This window comes from Lepisma saccharinum, chromosome 4 (assembly GCF_977018435.1).
Source record: "Lepisma saccharinum chromosome 4, izLepSacc3.1, whole genome shotgun sequence".
NCBI classification, from domain to species: domain Eukaryota; kingdom Metazoa; phylum Arthropoda; class Insecta; order Zygentoma; family Lepismatidae; genus Lepisma; species Lepisma saccharinum.
In genome coordinates, this window is record NC_139232.1 from 34522712 (window position 1) to 34547096 (window position 24385).

The 24385-nt window shown below is 39.3% G+C and overlaps 1 protein-coding gene across 4 annotated transcripts in view; it reads right to left on the bottom strand.

Annotated features, from left to right (window-relative positions):
- The window catches only part of pdm3 (POU-domain protein pdm3), a 233417-nt gene that overhangs the window by 164525 nt on the left and 44507 nt on the right, over positions 1-24385 (bottom strand). For all 4 annotated transcript variants that reach the window (XM_083120397.1, XM_083120398.1, XM_083120400.1 and 1 more), the window contains exon 2: positions 4697-4836. In XM_083120397.1, the coding sequence (XP_082976523.1) occupies positions 4697-4810 (114 nt within the window). In that variant the 5' untranslated portion in view covers positions 4811-4836. The remainder of the gene's footprint in view (positions 1-4696; positions 4837-24385) is intronic.

Below are 24385 nucleotides of genomic sequence, written 5' to 3' on the forward strand. Positions count from 1 at the left end.
TATGACTTTTGGGCGAAAACTGCTTTACCCGGGCAAGAAAACTGTTGCCATGCAAAACATTTACTGTGCGTTTAATACATCATTTCTGCGTTTTCAAGTCATGAATTTCATTTGATTTCTCTTGTTAATCGAGATAAGATCTTGGGATTATGGAGTTGGATATATATTCCGACGGCATATCAAAAAGTTTAAGTCACTTGTATGTAAATGTCTAACAAAACTTACTTTTAGCATACAAAACTCTTTATCACTTGTTTGTTCTACGTACAAGTAATGGATTCATAAACCTGAGTGATATAACGTGAATATTTAGTCCTCCTGCATTCCCACCCATCTTTTTCAAGGTTTCACCCCAGCGTAGGGTTGTGAGATAATGAAGACGCAGTAACGCATAGGAAAAATACGGTAATATATTCAAAAACGTGTACATAAATATATTTTTTTTATATATTGCGTAATATGTGATTTTTAAAAATACTCTGAAAACGCGAATAAATGTGAGAGAATTTCCATTTCAACGTCTTAATAAATCATTTTATTAGCATGCGAAACATATTAAGGAAATTACTGACATTTATTATCAAATCTACCACGTCACGATTGTGTAATAGTCTCTTCCTCAGAGAATTTGATATAATTAAGACATTAAAAAAAATAAGCACGGGTGCATTTGCGATGCATGCAATACTTCACGGAAACTTACTTGACCTTGTTCCTTCTGAATGCCATAGTTACAATGAAGCTAAAAGATCCTGTTTTACGCAGAGGGAAACAATAGGCTACTTATTATACAATGGGTGCGATAAAGGAAAATAGAACTTATGGGCGGAAATATTGTCAACAAGACCCGATTTAATGACACAATGCGTAGATTTTTAACTCAAGTGGCAGTGTTTCTAACTTAACATATGGATATCCAAAATGGAGGCTTTTTTTACCTCTCTTCTAACAACATGCAGACATTTTAAGAATTGGGAATTTTAAAATAATAAAGGAGCCATTGTTGCAATTTCTGACTGATTTTCTTCCTCTTTGCATCTTTAACTAAACAATAATATTTGAAAACTGCTTTACAATATTCTTCTATAACCATGTCAAGTCACGTCAAATGCATGAGAAATTGAAAGTAGAAAAACAGCTAGTTCACAGTTCAAAATGAAAGCAGCGGTCTGACAAACCCCTCCATAGTAGTTGTGTGATTATCAATGTTCATAGTAGTCCATAAGGGGGCTTCATTATATAAATCGAGCTTCATAATATGTTTATGTAGTTTCCGGTACGCTAGACCTCTATCATTGACATGCAAGAAAATCGAATACATGAGGTTACATTTTACCTACATTTTTCATAGTAGTTACTAAAGAAACTTGTATGGTAGAAATTTCTTGCTCTTTGCTGAAACATTGGTCTATTTCGGATCCTCCTTACAGCGCTTTCAGAGGCGCATTCGCAAATTTTTATCTGAGCCGGACAGGGGGCCAAGTGCAAATAACTAAGTTACTTACTAATCCAATATTAATGTACACATGTGCTTCTGTACAAATCAAACTCTTCACTTCGGCGTAGTTTCATTATATGAGAACACAAATTTCTTAAATATTTCTATCTGTAAAAAAAAAGTTACAACAAGATTAGTAATTTCATCACACTATTTTAGATTTGGACAGTCCGTAAATATCAAATTCTTCCCGATTCGTGCAAATCCGACATTACTGCCTTGCTTCTTACTTCAATGCTTGTCCCCTCTTGCCTCCGTATAACTTATTTTCGTCCACGAGAGTGAATGCAATGCCCCCCGTGGTTCACTCACCTCACTGTTTGAAGTTATCGTAAAATTTGCAATACTTTAACGTTAAAATTGCAACGGCTGTTTTCGTGCATTTATGCCGATGCTATTCTGTGTTGTGGCTAGAATGTCGTCGGTAACTACTTGGAATATGAAACTAAGTCACACAGTCGTTCTCGTTATATTGAGACATATAAGAAAAATAAATTCAAATTTAAATTTGAACTCTCTATCTTTCATAAAGGTAGATAATGATTATAAATGTCAGTTATGTGCACCATAAATATGGTTTTAAAAGCTCAATCATTAAAATTACATTAATTAGAGCTTACCCTAGCTTACCTGAAGGGAGAAGAGTGGCTGTCAAATCAACTAAAATGTTGTTTGAATCTTTGTCTGAAGAAGACCCTGTTAGAGGGTGGAAACTTTACGTTTATAGTGTGTTATTATGTAATAAAGACTGCCTTTGTCAGCATTTTTAGTGTTTTATTAAATAGTCTCGGAATCAACAAATATAGAACTTCCAATGAAAGTCCAGAAACCAATGAAATACACAGATATGATGTCACGTTTAAGCGAAATGGATTCAAACTTATTATTTTCCTTAAAAAACAAAACAAATAGCTAATTAGGAAATTAATTACTGGATCGTATCCATGGCAACAACTTCTGAGGTTTCTTTAATTTCATCTCTCCGGGTGAGGTCCACCATGCCCAATACAGGGAATAAGGCAAATCAATTGTTTTACGAGAAATGTCCATTCAGTAGCTAGTAGCTGTTCCAAAACGACTTTTTCAATTTTAGTTAAGGTTTGCTTATTATTACTAATTTTTCTCTGAGATCGGAAAGCTTATGGTATGTTTAGATGACTTCCGTTCTCTTATATGAAAAATTATTGCCGTTAACGTAACGTTACATGTTCCTGAAAGCTGAAAAAGCGCCACGGAAACTTGTAGTGTTTATTTTTGTAAAGGTCGTTCATGTGAAAAAAAAAAAAAACAATTTGCTTTGCCTATTATTTGTATTATTACATCAGACATGTTGTATTTCCAAAGATATAAATTCATATTAATATTTTCTGGTAGCATTGCTTCTTGTTAAGCGAACCATGTTGGTCGTTATTCAAGATGGTGTACGACGGCCCCAGTGTGGCGGTTGCGAACCGCACTATAATTCTTCTTGTGAAAGAAGAAGTCGAATCTACCGGAATTTGTCGAAAACTAACAGCAGAGTACGGCGGAAATATTCTGAAGAAAACATTGGTGAATGGTGTGCATAGTAAGAATCCGTTCTTGGAAGAGGGGGAACAAATGCCAAACCAGAGAATTATGTCATTATTGAACTAGTGCAGAACTTCATCCCGAGCAATTAACTGTTTGTGGGGGGTAAAAACCGTAAGTATTGGAAGTGTTGAAAAACTTAACAATGATCACCTACATCTTCTTTTAGGTTTCTTCAGGGTGGGTTCATTGATTGACCTCAGAAGCAAAGCAGAATTCTCGTCTGTACAGAATTGCTTGATCTTTTCAAAGAAGATCAGTCGTTTCTGGAATGCATAGTTGTGATGCATCATCACAAAACAGAGTCAAAAGATCCCCAGATCGCTCACAATAAAAAGTCTAGGACAGGAAAGTGTGGAAAAATAAACGTTCATAAACTGGTTATAATTGTCTCTTTACAAACCTAAAAAAACGTTTTGAAGTGAACGAGTGCAAATGAGTTCTCTGCCATCTAGTGAACATTTGTTCAATTCTTTGAGTATGTTTCACAAAGTTATTGGTTTCTCGACAGTCAATTTTTCGAATCGTCACTAACCATAGGAACTACTAGATTTGTAATTATGAAGCGATGAAACACTTCCTGTAAAAATATACAAAATATTCCTGAAATCGAAAGCACTTAACGTCTATAAAACAGGGATAAAATTATCAATAACACGCGGGTTACCGATGGGATCGATGGATGATCCTAACTAAAGCCATCTGCAAGGAATATTGTCACTAGTACTCACGCATTCATTTCATTTTAAACAGTGAAAATTTATGTGTACCCAATCAGGTAAGACTACGATTGTATTGTAAGCATCGCTACCTCGTGCATCCATGAAGTATGAGCAGTATAAGTGATCAATTTTTTTTTTCGGTTCGATCGATTTCGAGGGGATCAAGGCCTGTGGCAGAAAATAATTTTTCAAAAATTTATTTTCTTTCGAAAACTGCTGCGATTTTCAAAATTTTCTTCCTTCTAGAGCATTCGAATTAATTTTCGTGTGGTTTTGCTTTCGCTGTTGTCTACAATCATTCTTTAAAAAGGCTTTACGGCAAAGTAAAGTAGTGGCGATGCTAAGTGGGGGCAGGGACCTCCCAGAAAAATGCATACCATTTGTCCCCCTTTAGTTTTTAGGGGAAAATATTTAACTATAAATATATAATGGCACAGTTATTGTCATATACATACATTGTGTATAAACTTTCGAACTTCTGAAAATATTATGTACCCGCAATCTACGCCCCTCTTTTTTTCTGGCGTCGATACTGGTCCAAATTTTAGTGGCACTTTGAGTTTGTTTACTAAATGTATCTAAAGTAGCTAAAACAGACGGATATTAAATATTTTCAATTTGTGCATAATTTCTGCTTGCTTGGCAAAATAGGAGCAACGGCAACATGCAACTATGCTAATAGCACGGTCCTTCCAAAAGGAAATAAGAACAGACTAAGCAGGCTGTCCTCTGAGAACAATGGAACTTTCGATATACGTTGATCGACGGATTTTCTAATTATGTGAGAACGAAAGAGGAGACATTTTGCATTTCCACACGCGTGTCTTGTAATTCTTGCGGGCATCGTGGTGACAGGGCACAGGCCGCATGCGTAACAGCGAAGGAAACAAAAACCCAATCTACTCACCTCTGTCTTCTGGAGGTTGAGGGGCGCCGCCGACTCCTCTGCGATGGCCTCCCTCTTGACGGCCCCCGACGAGAGCATCGCCTCCCTCTCCTCCTCGACTCCTCCCTCCGCCATCTCAGAGTCGCATTCCGGTTCGTCGCCTGCAACGGACAAGGAATGTTGTCTCAGAACAAATAAGAAATTTTATTCGTTTTGAAATTGAAAGCAAGAGCACCGCGGAGTCAAATACTTGGCATTTTCCAATATTTAATTATTATTGCTATTATTGGTAGTAGTATATATTGTTAACTTCACTTTTATAGCTTCCAGGTTAATCGTCATTAGAAAACAGAAAAACAAAGGAATGTTTACACTTAACCCTTAATGCCTAACTATGAAGCGTGTTGACGCCTAACCACTCTCCCAGAGTGGTCGGCATTTTCAAAAACGTAAATTGTATTTAGTGGCAGCTGCTTTGTAATCGGAACTTTTCCCCCAAAACATTTTATTATAATTTAATATATATCCAAAAACCATTCCTGAATCTTGTTGCATTATCTCAGTTGCATTCAACATATTTCTATCACTCAGAGAGCCACGGTGCCCAATAGATTAGGGCGATGTGACTCCCACACGGGAGATCTGGGGTTCGAATCCTAAGTTGGGTGATCCCAACGGTCCTTTGGGTATCTGGGGACGATTCTTTGAGGTAAAAGTGATTGGAGCGTGATGCTGATTATATATTATTATATACTATAGTAGAGATCGAGAATGTGTGGAGCTCTAGCTCCTCCCCTCAATGAGCCTACAGGGAACAAGTTGACTTTCTCTTTACTATTTTTCTATGATGCTCACGGAGAATCTAAGCATGGTTTATAATTTATAGTGTCCATTTCTTAAAATCAAGTATCACTGACTATAAGATACTACATGTGTGTGTTGAATACTAATTTACGAGATGTTTGTTGTATTCTCAATAAGTAAATACAAAATTAATAACTTTACTTGCAAGCAATAAGACTGGTTCTATAACAAAGTTCATTTGAATTTCCTGTTCTAGGATAGTATTACACAAAATTTTAATGGTCAACTTCTATATTTTTTAGACGTTTCTGACGTCGATGTGTCGAGAGAAAATATAAAACCAACCCCACAAAAGTAACATGATAAAACGAAAATTATAAAACAAATGTTAATGGAAACTATCACTCATTTTACAGTTCTTCTAATTCTACATGCTTCATGCTATTAACGTATTCGATGTTCTAATTTTTAAGCATATTTGAAGCAAGGGAGTTGGGAGATAATCCCAGAAAATTGATTATGCTTCAGGATAAATGCTTTTTTATATATACAGAGGTTGTTCCGCCTACGTTTGGCCAATTTCGTTCCTCCCACCCTGCACTCAGAATGAACTCACCCAACCTTGGTCAGGCATGTTTGTCAGTGTAGTGTGTGGGCTGTAAAAGAGTGGTTGTGTTTTCTCACTGGGCCAAAAATCCCGCCAAAACTGAGCCGCTTTTTGGGAGGAGTGCGTTGTATAACTTTCCAAGTGTTTGCATTTTCTCGCTTGGCCGAAAATGCTGCCAAAACAGTTGCTTTTGGGAAGGTTATGTTGTAGCCTTTTATGATGCAAAGTTCAGTGTGTCAATGATCAGGAAGTAGTGTAAGAGCAAGAATTGTGACGTTAGTTTGACTTTATTCAAGAATGTGATCGGCAAGTATAAGGATTGCATGGCCCCAGCATTCGGTTCTCCAACAAAGGGGACGAGAACACGGCCGTGCACACAAGCAAACCACCAGTATGCAGGCGAAACTTCGCAGAATGGGCATGCAAGAGAATCCACCGACCCAAAGACAGATGGAAAATCATCTAAATATGTCTTTGGAAACTGTTAACAGCACCTTGCACTTGCATACTGGTGGTGGCTTGTGTGCACGGCCGTGTTCTCGTCCCCTTTGTTGGAGAACCGAACGCTGGGGCCATGCAATCCTTATACTTGCCAATCACATTCTTGAATAAAGTCAAACTAACGTCACAATTCTTGCTCTTACACTACTTCCTGATCATTGACACACTGAACTTTGCGTCATAAAAGGCTACAACATAACCTTCCCAAAACCAACTGTTTTGGCAGCATTTTCGGCCAAGCGAGAAAATGCAAACACTTGGAAAGTTATACAACGCACTCCTCCCAAAAAGCGGCTCAGTTTTGGCGGGATTTTTGGCCCAGTGAGAAAACACAACCACTCTTTTACAGCCCACACACTACACTGACAAACATGCCTGACCAAGGTTGGGTAAGTTCATTCTGAGTGCAGGGGGGGAGGAACGAAATTGGCCAAACGTAGACGGAACAACCTCTGTACTGCTGGACAAAGAAAACCGGACACTTTAATATTTGACATCTGAATTGCAATTACTTATGAATTACGCTCTCAGTTTGGTAGTTTTCTGTAACTTTCGTTTTTGTTCTAATTTAACTTATTAATGTATGTAGAACATCCTCAAAGTTTGTTTTCTGTTGAATATATTTCCAATAATTTAGTTAGCCTTCGAATCAGAATGTATGCGTTATCACAAAAAATGCAAGTGTCCGGTTTTTTTTGTCCAGCAGTATATAAAAATGGAGACCTTCTATACTTTAACATGCTATTACACTTAAGTATATATTTCATAGATATGCGGGGTGTAAGGGGTGACCTTCCACGTAGGCGCCCAAAAGTCAACCTCACTTCCACGTAGTACACCCTGGACTGTATTTTGCAGACGAACGAGGCTCTGGCGACTGGTACTATGGCCAGTATAAGTTTGTGTGTGTTGTCCTGTTTTTTGTCCTTATGTGTGCTGAGTGCCCGTTTACAGCCTCAGTTTTTAACGGAAGTCAGAATATTTTAGGATTTTATAAATGCAACGCTAGCGTTGTTATATGTAACGGTAAGGGGCTGGACCCCGTATAGTGTGACGGGTGCAAAGTGGCCTAAGTGCAGACGCACCCAAACTTTTAAAATCAAATCATAGATATGCATTTTAAAGGCAGGTGCTTATATATATTATTTTTTTCCTCCGAAAATGACAACATAAAAAGGGGGGCCCATATTTAGACCTTTTCCTCTACTGTTCCTTCTTGAGCCTTAAAGGTAAAAAAAAAAGGTAAAGTGTTCCCCTGTGCCTAGCACCACGCCATGAAGGCGTATAGGGGGTGTGGGGGTAACGCCCCACACTTTCTTGATCCGGTCGTGAGTGGGGGTGATGTGATCAGCATCACGCCCCTGACCGCCTTTACCCCCCAGGGTTTCCCCCAGGTACCCATGTTATTCGACGCTGGGTAGGCGCCGGGGCCGCTTCCACCGTTAGAAAAGTTCCCGGATTTGAACCGGCCGGGGATCGAACCCGGGACCTTGAGCATGGTAGTCAGACGCGTTACCGACTGAGCCACCGCGGCCGTTTTCTTGAGCCTTACTAGACAATATTGATTTGGTTAATTTTACTTCGCTTTTCTGTCACTTTTGGCTAATCGCGAATATGTTGAAGCGACATTCGCCCATGCTCAGGCCGGGATTCGAACCAGGGACCGCTGGCGTTGTATCGCACTGTGCTAATCACTCTGTCACGGAGGTCGGCAATACTGCATGATTGGATGTCACTTCAAGACCAATCAGTTTTTGCCACACACAGATACATTTAGCCAATGATGCATTGTGACGGAAAATCATGACGAATGCATCAATTTTCCATAGTTTGTGTTGCAATGATTGTTCATCAAGTTCACTTTATGCTCAGTTTGAATTTGTTTAAAAAGTTCTTCTTTTTAATGTTCACTTTATGCACAGAGAGGCTAAACCGGGCTGATCATACAGTTTTGAAGTCCAATGTTCAGATAAGGATCTTTTCATTACAAAGCAACAGCTTTAGCCCAAGGACTACACTGACCTCCCTGGCAGAGTTGTCAACGTAACACTCTACAAAGCCAAAGGTCCCAGGTTCGAACTCTGGTCAGGAATCATTGAATTTGTTGTCCCACCATCCATTTCATCATCATTCATCCTGATCATCGCGATTAATACAAGAGGTAGAAAAGCCACATAATATAACACACACACACAGATAGATACGGTACTAGGCAATTTATTCGAATGATAGCATAATGGAGTGTAATAAAGTAATAAGTTTTAGTTAATTATAATTTATTAATTACTCATTAATATTCTAAAATATAAACATTAATGAGAAAAATAAATTCAATGGAGTTAAATTACTTATTTTTCTGTTTCAATATAACTTTTATACTATAGTTTACAGAAATTTATTAAAATGTACAAATAAGTATATAATTGAAAAATAACAGACTATTATAATAGGCAGTTATAATAAATTCACGTTCATAAAGCGTGTTGTAATAAGTGACAGGAAAGATAAGCGCGCATCTCATACCTTAAACTCTGTCTGAACTTCACACACGTGTGTTTCATTCAACAGTTCTTCAAACTACGAAGCTGAGAACTCGACGAGAATGGATAGGTTCGAACACGCTACTCTAACCACTACATCACGTAGCCCGGCACGAAGAACAGCACAGAAAACAGCACAATAACGGGAGCCCGTCGCTTTTTTTAACCCTTTTGTTAACGAAGGGCGAAAAATGTATTTGAAGAGGAAAGAGCGTTCCCACGATTTCATCTGGCGAAAACGCAACGAAAACAGCGGGAAGGGAAAGAGTAAAAAAGAAGACCCAGACGCGGCGCGCTTCATTGAAAATCGTTTCATCCCGCAAGGACCTGTTGCAGAGAAGGTGGAGTCGAACAGAAAGGCGCGTGGCAGAAAGTTTTCGTCGTAGCAAAAGAAGAGCAAGAGAGGGAGGGGGGGAACTCCTTCCCCCTCCTTCGATGCCTTACTAATCCACCCTCCCCTCCGTCTCCGGCGTCGCGTCGAGTCGCTCCGGCGCGCGGCGTATTCCGTTTGACGGCGCCCCAGACGGAAGTTAATTGCTGGCTGCCACTCCAGCGTCTTCCGATTCTTTTTTAGTGGCCGTGGTCGAGATGTACAACGGACGGACGGACGGTTGTTACGAAGGTCCAGAAACGGAATAATGAAAACTGGCGCAAATAATGTTTTACATAGGTGTGCAAAAACAGACGAAATTGTCAAATATTTCCAAATACAAAGGAAAACAACGAAATTTCAAAATAATGTTTTTACATTGATTTTACAGATGAAGAGCCAAATATCAAGTTGGAGTCCAACAGAGCAGCGTTTCCCAGCGGCCAGGCTGCGGCCCGGTGCCACTCTCTTACATCACACCAGGCCGCCAAAGGCTCTCCTGAGGCAGTTTTTCCCCCGAAACAACTTCATTAAAATCAAATTAATAATACAGAGTGTCCCAAAGTGATTGTCGGGGTTTCATAGTCGTTTAATTTACCTTATATTTGGGTACAGTGGGATCTATGAGTATTACCGTGCAAATTGTCCATCACCATGTACGTGCACTTTATTTGACCCAATAAAAGCTTCAAGAATTAAAAGAAAACTCAAAACAAGCTGTTGACAACTTCTGCACCAGCATACATAAAAACCTATAGCTTAAAAAAAAACACATAGGCCGTAAGAGAAAAATTAATGAAAATAGTCGTGGACAATTTCCATGGTAATACTCATAGATCCACTGTACAAGGATAAATCTTATATGGGAGTAAACAACAACTCAACAAGTTTACATAGTGTACCTTATAAATGTTCTAGATGAGCACCTTTCGTACACGGCACATATTCATGGGGTAGTCAAATTCTTCTCGACGCTTTCGTTCGACATACTTGGACGTTCAGAACTCTTCCCTTTGCAGACACATCCAGTTGTGTCAAACTTATTAAACCATCGACGAATATTGTTATCGGACGGAGGATCACTTCCAAATCGCCGTCGAAAGGATCGCTGAACTGGAACAGCAGAACCACCACCTTGCAAATCCAATAACACAAAAGAACTTCTGCACGGGAGTCGCCACCTTGTAATACACCTACACGGCTGTGACTGATGGGAAACAAATGATAAGCGCTCAGAGTAGCAAACTTCCACCGCCGTTCTTGTTTACAATATAAACATTCACCTTCGTCTGTTGCAATATACCAACTACTTGAAACTCCGAAAATCATTTTGCGACACGGTGTATAGTTATCCGTTTTCAGAGAATAATTAATTAGTATTAGTTGAAATTATTTTTTGGTGTTCAAAATTCAAAATGATAATGAAAACCATCATTTACCAGGTTGTTTTAATGACATTGGCTAAAAAAAACTACACGATTTGATCAGATCCAGTGGTTTGTTGATTGATTGATTTAGTTTACTTTACTTCGCGTTTTGTGCCTCTTGGCTAATTTGCGAAGATGGGGACGAGTGATGAAATGATGAAATTTATGAATGGACATTCACAGACAACCAAGCCCGAGCGGGATTCTAACCCGGGACCCTTGGCGTCGGAGCGCGATGTGCTAACCACTCGGCCACAGGGTCTGGCTCCAGTGGTTTGTAGTTGGCAACTAATTTTAACACAATTTTATACTTTCCAACAAGCCTAGACAACATTTTATGACATTTATCTTTATGATCGTGCCATGATTTATTTATTGCATATATTAATTACTGTATAAACTAGAAAATTAGAGACATTTGCGAGTAAAATTTGTTGGGCTCGGGACATAAACTTAAACTTAAAACAACAAAGATTCAGAACCACTGCCATAGAGGATGGGAGAAATAAAATCATTCGAGATGTTGCCCCTTCGAAGTGTGCAACCTAGCAGAACGTGATAGTTAATTGGGTTGTCTAACGTAAAGGATATGGTACAGTGGATCATAGAAACTCCAGAAATTGTGACAACTGTTAATTCGATTGTGTCGAGAAAATCGACAAAATTTGTCAGTGTGTTTCTTCTACAATAAAAATACTCTAAAACTGAATTACTCGTACTTAATCAATCAAGTGAAAGTGTGTGTGTGTGTGTGTGTGTGTGTGTGTGTGTGAAATCCTCCAGTGTCCATTGGTGATAAGTTACAAGACCTACTGCAGACAGTAGCGAACCTACCATATTAGTTGCTTTTCATTTACTAACATGATAAAGTTTGAATGATAAATTACGCACAATAAGACACTTATACAGTTATTTCGTGCATGAAAACTTCCACATCCTTGCACTTTGAGGTCATTATTCGGCAATAACAAGGTGCACTTTGTACGAAACACAGATTATAAAGCTGACATTTTGGGGGAAGCGGGATATTTACATTAACATAACGTCTATAATGAGTAATATGTTCTGATTATATAATTTATCGCTGGAAAATATTTACTTCTTTATTGAGTTTCAACTAGGTATATATATATGCCAATCAAAATTACACATCTAAATATCTACCATGATGCCATGGCCATGCAAGCAGAAAACAATCGCCCGCTATGCAAATTAAATTGTATACATTCCATGCAACATGATTTTTATAATAGATAAACGTTTTGGCATCATTTTCTTTTAAGTGTTCACTTCATGCACCAACACTAACGATGAATATATACAAACTGCGTGTCAAAGCCTGTTCTGTCATTTGTTCCTCTGTCTCTTGTGAACTCTCAAATGGTTGCAAACTTTTTTTGTAAGAGGACATGCCTTAATTTTCTTTTACGATTTAAACACACTTACTCAACTTTCACTTAAGTGAACTGTAAGGAGTACCATTACAGCGATAATGCAAATAGCGAACATATCTCTCTACCACTCGTACGAAAGAAAAAAAAGCAAATTGCCATTGCCCCAGTGAAAGGAAAACACCCATGCAAGAATTTAGAATGAGGAAATGATGGGAGAATGGAAAAAAGTAGATGTGGAGAACGCTTTAAGACAAAACTCTGAATTGAAGTCTCATTAACTCTGCAAACGCCTTTGGTCATATTTTCATCCTTGTTAATGAGGATAAGTACTTGTTGGAAATACATGCTCAAGTCTCTTGCTCGCTGTCAAGTGTTCCGACGCCGAAATTGGTTTGTATTCATTGATTGGTTTGGTTTACTTTAGTTCGCTTTCTGACACTTTTGACCAATGATGATGATACGAAGATATGATAAAATTGATGGACGGACACTCACTCACAAAGAACACCAATACCCAGGCTGGTTGGGATTCGAAACCGGGACCCCTGGCGCCTTAGCGCGCTGTGTTAACAACTCATCCAAGCAGGCGCAAATATGCCGAAATTGGGAATATCAAATATCAAATCAGTCCAGGAGAATGCTGGTAAAATACATTTAACATGGGTTACGGCCGCTTACCTTCATTGTCTTCTCTTTTCCATTCTTCGATCTCTCAATTGTTTTGTCGCAGTTGCCTTACCAGTACAAAGAAGTGGCGTTAGAGCAAAGGCCAGTGGATATTATTAACATAATATTTAGAAGATTCATATTAGAAGCACTGTTGATGGGACTGTATCCCTAATTCCTAATTCGCAAAACCATGAGAACATATTAATTGATTGATTTTGGTTATTTGACGTCTCTTTTCTGCCACGTTATGCTAATCGCGACGACGTAGATGAGTGATACTGATGAAAAGACATGCACAAAGAACACTCGTGACAGGCTGAAATTTGAACCCGGAACCCCTGGCGTCGTAGTGCGCTGTCCTAATCACTCCGGCACGGAGGTTGGTCCATGAGAAAGTAGAACACACACAGGCTATAAAGTTATACGAGCTGCTCTTACGAAAAACATAGACTAGTAAGTTAGAGGTTCTGGGCTAGAATTTCTGGAATGGCATGGACGTTTCGTTCAATTATTCATTCATTTGGGCCTCCCCCATGGCGCAGTGGTAGCGTCATTGCCTTGTAATCGAGGGGTCCCGGGTTCGATACTCTGTGGAGGCACAAGTGGTTCGGATCCCATTTTAAACTGTAGGTCCAGTCCCGATTAGCATTACTGTGCATAAAGTGGACTTAAAAAAAACAACTCAATTATCCATTCATCCTCAACATCATGATATAAATCTAGAATTTCAGAAAATTAACACAAAATAACAAAAAAGGAAAAAAAAGAAATGATGAATACTAAATGATTTGCTTTTTTTACTTCGCTTTTCTGCTATTTTTGGCTAATGATGAAGATCAATTGTGATAAGATGATATGGAGGAAGGGACAATCACAACATTTATGGATGACATAACACTAGCCCCACAGAGTGGTTGCGAGTCCAGACGCAACAGCCTCGTTAGTCTGCAAAATGCAGTCCAGAGTACTACGTGGGCGGGAGGTTGACATTTGGGTGTTTTTACCCACCCCAAAAAAGAAATTATGAGACTCTAGAAGTGCTTATTGGGAAATTTGGGCATTGTGGTGTCCAAAAAGAAGTAAATAATGAAACGTGTCATAGCTTTGTCATAGAATAGATAAAAGTTTATCAGATACATGCTTGAAACACAAACAAACACAAACACATGCAACACACACAAAGAAAGGATACATGAATAATGCTACAGAATTTTGTTCATCAGACACAACCGGAAGTGGGTTAGGGCACGAACTTATTTTACGCCCCTCCTAAAATACATGTTGTCGAGTTACAAAGCAGCAAGGTCAAAATGCTTGAGAAACTCCCAAGACAACTGAAGTAGACAGGGAAAAAGTATGAAGTCTTGATCTGAAATTAAATGAAGATGACGAAAGAAAGAAAGAAAATCACACAAGATCGCTGAACTGTATCGCAATCCATCCACCTTGGGGTGCATGCGCGAAACTGACATTTTCTTGCACAAAACGATCACCGGGGAAACATTTATTTGCCAACCTTTGCTACACATTAATCCGATTCCGTTCTGCACGTCCTTCAACGCCCGAACTACTTTCTTAGTCAGTATCACATGTGTCCTGGACACTTAATGTGTCTTCGCGCTGAAATGTTACGTAATCGAGCATCATTAGACCCAATCAGCACACACTGTGACACTAATGACGTAAATTAAGTGTTCCCAATTGGTCACGCCCAGCCATTCCGACCTTACGTACAAACAGGATACTGAAGCGTGGTGAAGTGGTGTCATTCCTATGCTTGGCTTGGTTCTGCGTATGTCCTCGCCATATGGGGTTTCTCATTACATTTAACCGCATGCGGCCAACGTGTATGTGACCCTCCCTCTACCACTATTCACTACAGCACCAAGTAAGGGACTCGAATGTACAGTCGCAGGCAATAAAAATGGGTACACCTAGATCCTGAAGTACCCGCTTCCCTGCAATGCGTTGTGTGTCTTGCGTAACGGCGATGAGCCAGCTTCAATAGCCACTTTTCAATAAGAAGTTCGGCTATCGCCCTGGAGTTAGGCAACACACATAACCCATGAAGAGAAGCGGGTATTTCAGGATCTAGGTGTCCCATTTTTATTGCCGGTGACTGTACATTAAAAAACGGGTTATTTCCATGATTTAATTTCAGCTTATTTTCCACCTAGCAGCAGCTAACATTCCTAGTCAGCCTATGTGACGTACATGTTAGTATAGTCCACGCATTTACTACGTTAACGTCGAAGAACTGAAGAAAGCCGCCACCACGAACGTGAGTGGGGATAAACAGCGGGCGATTTGTTTGAGAAAGTTCTTAATACTGGCCGACTCGCAAAGTCATTACAGGCGCTTAAATCCTCTTACAAGAGGCTTTACATATTATCCCCGTATATTATAAATTGTATTCAATTAGTCCCACCAATACAAAAAACTGGAAAAACCATTGAGCTTACTTGGGTTAAAGCACATAGTAATATTACAGGCAATTCTCATGCTGATGAATGTGTAAAGAAAGCAACGTGCCTTCCAAATATTACGGACACATCATTATACTATACTGATCTACCTAGAGTAAAGAAGAAAATTTTGAATGAATGGTTTGATTGGTGTCGAAATGGCCTTCTAACAGTTGGAGAACCATACAGGCCATTTGCTGAATTCAAATCACACAAACCATGGTTTCATCATGTTAGTGGTACGAATTAATATACTGAGATCGGGTCATTTGTGTACTAGGCAACATTTATCCAGAATTGGAATAACGAACAAGAAGAAATGTGAATATGGCTGGGAAAGTGCAGACGCTCAACATATAATACTGGAGAGAAATATATTTTATAAAACTTTATACAGGGTGTTTCAGAGCGACCCAGACACTACCTTTTCCTCGAGAACGGGAGATCGTATCAAGTTGAAACAAAAAAAATGCACTAATGCCCAAAGAATCAGTAGAAAGTATTTGCAACAGCCCGAAAGCCACCCTTTGTGGTTTTAGTGGGGGGCACATACCCGTTCGTGCGATTTTCAAATGGGAAGGGTATGTTTGGAATGCAGATTCGGAAAGGCGGGGAAAAAATACGATTGTCATATGAAACATTTGTCTGTACCACCTACCGTTTTCCGTGTAGAAAATGGTTTTGCTAAAAGAGGAAGGTGAGCCAAATCGAGTATACCATAACAGTTTCGGAAAGCTTCCGAGGGGGTGTCCTCAAAACGGATTAAATGAGAACAGAATAACGGCGAAGAGATAAAGAAAGCAAAAGCAGAACTACTTTTCGACCGCGGCAGAAGCACCTAGTTCGAGTTGGACGACCTGAAACCCGAAAGACGCGGTAGGTAGAAGTATGTGCGAAACTGAGGTGTAGGTTTCGGATCGGTATTTCGCCTGTATGCTTTCGATTGTTTAATAAAACACGCTTTCTTGTGTTTGTGATGACTGTGGTCAGAGCCGCCCTTAGAGAGGTCCAATTCGGGCACTCAACCTAGGCGTGGTTCAGGCGGCCCCACGTCAGATAAAAATAATGGTTTGTGTTCGGCATATTACACTTTTATAGGACGTTGGTGCTTCCAATTAAGTAACTAATATGATTTTTCCTGACTTCATGGATTCTTCTGACATACTTAAAGATATACAAAATTACTTAAATTATATTCTAAACAAAGTACTACATAAAATGGCGCTCAAATATTTCAATCAATAATAGTTAACATGCACTATTCGTTTGATAGAAGGAAATTATGAAGTGAGAATACCTCTGAATATGAAACAATGTAAATTGACAACAGCTTCAAAATTCAATGAAAAGTAAACAAAAGAGAATTATGATAGAGAATTACATTGGATATCATTAAAAATTACCACTTTGATACGTAAGGTAATAGTTTGATCTTGAACTCACCGAGTTTTAATATAATGAACGTCACGCCAGTGCATATAAAATGAAGAGAAAAACTAATTTAGAGACTTTCATTAGCCTCATAATTCTTGGATTTAATCTTTAACGTGTTTTGCTTATTGCGTATTGATAGCAATACGACATTTATAAAATAATTATTTATTAATTATAATGATGTTTATATTGTGAATATGCAGGACATCTGTAGATAAGAAACAAAAATCTCTGATTTATTCGGGTGTCTTAAAAGTTTTGGTTACAGGCCCACCTAGAGGCGGCCCTGACTGTGGTAACAAACCCTTTCGTAGTGGAACAAATACGTTTTCAGGATGCTTCTCCATCGGCATTCCATTTTCAAACGTCACCCCTGTTTTTCCCCCCTCTACGTTAATCATGACAATGAGGATGATGATGAGCAGTGAAATGTACTAAGGAACAAGCATCCATACAACGGAACTCGAACCCGGAACCTTCGAAAGCGAAACTGACAAAACGAAAAAGGTGTAAATTAAGCTTATGGAATGACCAAAGTGAGATTTCTGCAACAAGGCGCGATTCTAGACTCCCCCAGGCGTGCCCATTCCCCCCAAGGTTTATGACGCACTCCCCCCCAAAAGGTAGAACATCCCCCCGCCCCCTTTATGCCGAATTATATACTTCAATTATTTTGGTCAGACAAAATTTGCGGAACGATACAATACAGACATATTTAAACAATATATACTTTTACTTTAGGTATTGTTTACAATATGGACATTCACATGTACGTATATTTGACATTGATTGAAATAACACTTTACGTAAATGATAATAACTTCTGACATTGCAAAGTCAGAATTAACTTATTGTTAATTTCGTCATTTTGCACCACTTTTAAAATACCGGACTCAAGATGAATAATATCTTCCGCAGTAAGTTCCTCACCCCCCCTTCCAAACCGATTCTAGAGGCAAAAGAGGTGGTGTGTTATTTCAACCCCATCGCCGCATAAGGTAGGTAGAAAAACTGTACATAATGACCATAACTAAAAATCAATAATAAGTCGATCAAACGAAACGATCACCCCTCCCATTTTTGTGTGAAGATATATAGAATTGGTAGCTTAACTATAAAATTTTGTCCCCCCCCAAAAAAAATATTCAATAACGCAGGCGCGTCACGAATGCCCCCTGTGGGCACCCCTGCCCCCCTATTTTCCTGTCTCTTCATTCCACCAAAGCGTTCTGCTGATCTGATGTCAAAAGTCTGGGGGTCATCATTAACCGCATTGACAAACTGCAGCTACAACGTGCGCCGCGAACCATTGTCCTCGACACATCCTGCGAGACGCAAGACCCCTTTGTTCTTTCCTTCTTTCTCCCCCATTAAACCAACCGTCTTTTATGGCGGTTCTAAATCACTGTGGTACTCGCCCTGCAAGTTACGGAGGGAATGTTAATGTTAGCTCTTGCTTGTTTCCACCGCATGGATTTACCTCCGACGCTGTTTCTTTGCGCCGACTGTGTTTGTGCTGGGCTGGAAAAAGGAAGGAATCGTGCCACGTTCCGCATTGTTGCGAGTGACCACCGAACTGGCCTGCTTTATTCCTGTTAGCATTGCTTCGAATACATTGTTTCAAGTGAAGCAACGCTAGAAAAAATGACTGACGAATGTACTACTTTTTACCAGTTTACAACTCTATGATGTCTATATCTACTTTTCTGAAGCGCGTAAAGAACATATCCGTTTTCGGGATGCAAGTTTTGAGTTTAAAAATGTCCTTATGTCCGCATTATTTTTGTAATTTAGGCAACAAAAATATATATTTCGCTCTCTTCCCATTTTTTGCTTGTCGTTTTTTCATGTTTCTCTCTTTCTTATCCACATTCTCTCTTCCTATTTCTTTTCATTTTCTTTTTCTCTTTCTCTCCGTATTTCCACCTCTCTTGCTTTCGCTTCCTCTCTCTTCTCCCCGTATCATGTTTCTATCTCTTTTACTTTCCCCTCTTTTCTGTCCAAATAGAGACGGGAAAATCTGTCTCTTTCTTTTTGTTTCTCACGTGTCTTTCTCTTTCCTCCCTCTCTCTCTCTATCTGTGTGTCTTTTTCGAAACCTCATCCTCTCTTTCTCTCTATCTCATTTGCCCTCAATCGCACGTTCGTTCAGTCCACTACATATTATTTTTGTATTTCTGCAAAAACTTCTACATAAACAAAAAACTGAGAATTGACATAGCCTACTTGAATAACTGGGGGAAACATTTATGTGAGAGAGATAGCAAACCTTGACATTTTGACAGGCGTTTGAATTATACCAAAGCTTGTTTTATCCTCTGTTGAAAATGGATACATACTACTCAAATGTGACCAGTTAATTGGCTATCGTCCCAAAATTTTACACATTTGATTATTCTAAGGTAGCAATTCATACTTGAATATTTCTTGAACTAAAATAATGAGGAGTCATTTAATAATCAAATTGCATCATTCTGTTCAGTCCTGTATTTGTTTATTTAAATACTCAACTGTATATAAATGTCAAAAGTTTATCCAGTCGAGCCGCTGGTTATAACCAACTGAAATTATCCATTAAATTAAATAAGACCTGGGTAGATTGGAATGAGTAAGGTGACCCAATTTTCAAAACAACTAAACTGGAAATTTTTCACATTTTCCTAAAGTAAAAACGGAACAAAACGGGACGGTAAAAAATATACACATTTTAATATACAAATCGCTTCGTTATAAATACTTATGTTTGAGAACTAATCTATAAATATAAAAATGGATGTATGTGTGTGCGTGTGTGCGTTTGTTCCGGCATAGCTCTCGAACGCCTGGAGCAATTACAAACAAATTTGATACATATATCACTTGCAATCTAGAAATAAATACTGTGGGGGTAAGCCACCCTTGGCACCCCTAGGGGTGGGCGTGGGAAGGGGTGGCATGTAAAAAATAATCGAAAACGACCGATATTAGTGTGGAATCTATAGTTAACGGGGTGGCTAACACTCCCAATGCCGTTCAACTCCCAAGACATACCTGAGATTTCTAGGGGTGGGGGTGGGAAGGGGGTGACATGTAAAACGACCGATATTAGTGTGGAATCCATAGTTTTCGGGGTCACTAAGATGAATAGTGACACTCCCAACTCCAAGTTAATTTTACACTAAAGTTAGAATTCATTATTTTTTTGTCTAATAAAAGATTGGGATAAATAAATACCCGGGCAACGCCGGGCAATCAGCTAGTTAATTATATAAATAAGTACTGCGTGAATAACTTACATAATATGGTGATATGCACTGTACATCAACAAAACAGTCCCTTAGAAGTCATTCATTGATATTTTGCGGATGAATGGATCTTTTCAGTACATCCTTCTTTTCAAATAACATTTTGCAAAAGTTTAAACACGTGTGATTAAAGTTCATCTTAATAATCAACATAGCTTTCAAAGTTTGTACTGAAAGAGCATTTCTGTCCCTTGTCCACATTCAAGTACGAAACACTCGTTCAGTGGGGGGATTACTTCCAGGTAAACAGAGAAGAAAATCGAATGTTTTAAAAATACTGCACATTGTTGACATTGAAATATGAAATAATTTCTATACAACAATGCCATAGTTCATAATAATAGTAAAAATGTGTTTTGTTGCAGTAATTCTATGCCGATAAGACATTGTTACAAAATAGGGTCATCTTAGGAATAGAAGATTTCAGTTCAAATTTGTATTGGATTAAAGCCTGTCAACAAAATGTATACAGAAGCTACTAAAGCGGTTTCCGAATTCCCCTTTGAAAAGCACCTTTCCAGGATCCGCCTGACTGAGAGAAGACAATTTATGGCCAAACATTCATTAGCGAAAAGGGGTGCAAAACATAGCATGAAGCAGTCGCATAGCGTTATAAGCAGAAAATGGGTGCCGGGCATGTGCAAGCATTTCTCTTACGACTCCATGCATTATTTACGAAACTGAGTTAATTCGGAGAGCGTATATACCATCAGAGAGAGAGAGAGAAGGCAGCCTAGCATTCGAGAGGGGAGCACGGGAAGGAGGGTGGATGGGCCCTGGTGTAATTATACAGCTCGTCGCCAGTAATCATCCACTTCCAGCCGACTTATGCATGTAAAATAACCCTTGCATTCAAGATTATGGGCAAGTGCTGTGTCCTTGCGGTGACCTACTAGAGTATCTTGTTTTTCGGTGTTCAGATTCGTCTTCGAAATCCCTTTGGATTGCGGGACAGACTGGGAAACACGAGTTGGGAGTCGAATCCTGACAATTCACTTTTCTGTGACTGCATGATTCGATATTATGAGTTGGTCGTGCTGGCAAGGCGAGTCGAGACAGTGCTTTCTCGTTTTCTCTCGTGCTGGGAATGATTTGTGTGGGGGTGGTTTCAATAACAATGTCTTATCCTTCCTATTTATCTTTCTTTGTCTATTTCGCCATCTCTATTTTCCCATGACTCACTCGCCCTCTCTTCACCTGCCTCTCACTCTCTTCTTGCACTGTCTTTGTCTCTTTCTCTCGATTCTTGCTTCTCTCCCCATCCCCCTCTTTTCTTTCTCTTTCTCCGTATCTCCTGCGATTCTATTTCTCTCTCCCATTTCTCTGTATCGCTTCCCCCCTCTCTCTTTCTCGCCATATTTCCGTCTCTCTTTAGTTCTCTTCCTCTCTCTCTCTCTCTCTCTCTCTCTCTCTCCGTCTCTTTTATTCCCTCTCTCCGTGTCTTTCTCTTTAACTCTCTCCCTCTCCTTCTTGTTCTTTTTCATCTCTCTTTTCCCTGTCTCTCATCTCTCTATTCCTGCCCTCTCTTTCCCCTATTTCAAAAATAATCTAAATTTCGTCTCGTCGCAATAACTCGAAAAAATGAGCGAATCCTTTAAACACACAAAATTTTCAACATGGCAAACGAAGGGAACTGCACATGACGATTGTTTATAACGTTATCATAAAAAGAAAAAAAAAAAACAACCTCCCAAATTATGTTACTTCAAAGTTTTAACTTAGGAGTGAAACGCCTTCGTGATCCACAATAAATGGTATTGGCCTTGATATACCTCAGCTCACTAATTGATAAGTAGGATAATTGCAATTAATTAAAATTTCTAGTAAGTTTAAATTCCTGTCACTTACTATGAATTGTTTTACCTCAACAAACTAATTATTGTTAACATTAATAATCTGCCACTTTATTTTACACACATTTGTCATTTCATTTGTTTTGTATTGCTTAAATTTGCTTTGCCATTTCTTATGCACGTATTATTTTTTTTAGCATTTTTCGGTGCTAAGATATATATTTAGGTCAGCATTTGCTGAACCTCGCTCATCAACTGATTTGTGAAAAGTACAATGTAAAAATAATCTTGTCTGTTTCCATACAGCAGGTTTGTGTGATGGAAAATGTTCCCAATATCTCGAATTAATCAGAAAACGGAATTTCGACAATTTTTCTATTTTTTTTATACAAGTCTCTACGGTTTGTTTTTACAGAAAAATTCGTTACAACGTTGGCAAAAAAGTGGTAAAAAATACTTAATCATTCCAAGAAAAGAAAGACCGTGCCAGACCCGCCAACCAAAGTGAACAGTCATTTGTTTAATCCTCTCACAGTTGCCGCCTTCGCTTGCGCCCGAGTGGCTCCCGCGTTGCCATATTTATAACTTCCCTCCCCTGCTTCCTTGTAAAAATAAAAACATTTTGTCTGCTTTCGCTGTGTACGGTTTTTCTATTCTTTATGATAGAAACATCTGGCGCTGAATGAAGATAGCAACGATGTGTTGAAGAAGAAAGCTGAACATTTTGGCAACGCAGGGGCAGGCAGGGCCGGATTAAGACGAAATTGGGCCTGAAGCTGTATAATAACTAATAAGTAACGCTGTGTCTAGGCGTCCGACATTGGGGCTCTAAAATTTTATTCTAAGATTTATTTTCAAGTTAATATAGCAAAAGAAAACTGTACATCTTTCAGAAAATTCTCGTATGTTTTCATCTGGGTCTATTTCAGGAATGGGCCTAATGCTGCAGCATCAATAGCACCCACCTTAATCCGTCACTGGGCAGGACTGCACTGCAAGCAGCTGATTGCATCGTGCACGCTCCCTTCGCTCACTTGGGATTGAAAATTCGAGATCTCACTTATGGCACAAGCCTCTAACAACTTAGACGTTAGCGCGCAATGTATTCATTGTTAGGTTAGGGTTAGGTTTATTTCTCTTAATGCTAAGAGAACTAAACCTAACAGACCTAACCTAAAAGAATACAATCCGCGCTGACGTCAGAGAGCGAGGTTGACAGAGGTTTGTGCGCTAAGTGACACCCGAAAATTCGCCAGCTCCAGAAGGTTATTTTCTTCTTGGTAGAGCAATTCTACTGACCACTCCATATCCACAACAGTGTACAACCACAGTTTCTGGCCAAAGAGCTGTAGCAGCAGAAGAGGCCATCCATAAGTGCCTCTCGTTCAGATCCGTGAATGCACTTGCGATGTGGAACGATATTTGAATTGTTAATACTAGTCGTACGGATTATGAAACAGTTGTTTTGCGAAACACGGCCGAGGCGTGAGGTAAAAAGAGCCGCGAGGAATGTAATAAGCCGACGGTCTCTTGTTTTTTCCATGTACCAAAAGCGCGAGGCCTTTGTTTCCAGCCATTGTAACATCTTTTATGACTTGTTTATCGTTTGTGTTACATTCAGAATAGTTATTGCACAGGCACGCAACTCGCGTACGCGACAGATGCTTACGAATACAAAGCGCGAATTGTCACCTAGCAAATATAAATTGCACACTAAGGTAGTGCAAAAATTACCTTTTTCTTTTGGCTGTTGTTTTGTCCGGATGTAGGTTTTGATCTCTGCGTTAACAAATAGACAGGTATCGTGTGTTAAATCATTTTTTTAAAAAAAAAAATATATATCTATTTTGGTAAATGAGTAAGGGTACTAAAATAACCTAATTATTTTTTGTAAATTTTTGTGAAATATGAAACCACAGCCGTAATAGTGTGTGCGGTGTAACGATCCTCCTTCAATGGCACTGTTTTTTTTGTTTTTTTTTCAAAAAGACATTCAACATTATGTAATTCAAGAGTTTGGTCAAGGACTAACTAGGTGGGATTAGAAACGCTTTGCAATGTACCTCCACCGATAATCGAAAACGGGACGTTGTAATTGGAACTACGCTCTCGGGGAGACCCAACAAAGTTATGCATCATTCATAATTCATAATTCCCCCGTGGTGGAGTGGGTAGCACATCGCGCTACGGCGCCAGGGTTCACGGGTTCGACTCCCAGCCTGTGTATGGATGTTTGTGAGTGTCCATTCATCAATTTCATCATATCATCACTCATCTCCATCTTATTATTTCTAACGTTGGAAGCGGCCCCGGCGCCCACCCAGCGTCGAATAACATGGGTACCTGTGGGAAACCTTGGGGGGTAAAGGCGGTCAGGGGCGTGGTGCTGATCACATCACCCCCACTCACGACCGGATCAAGAA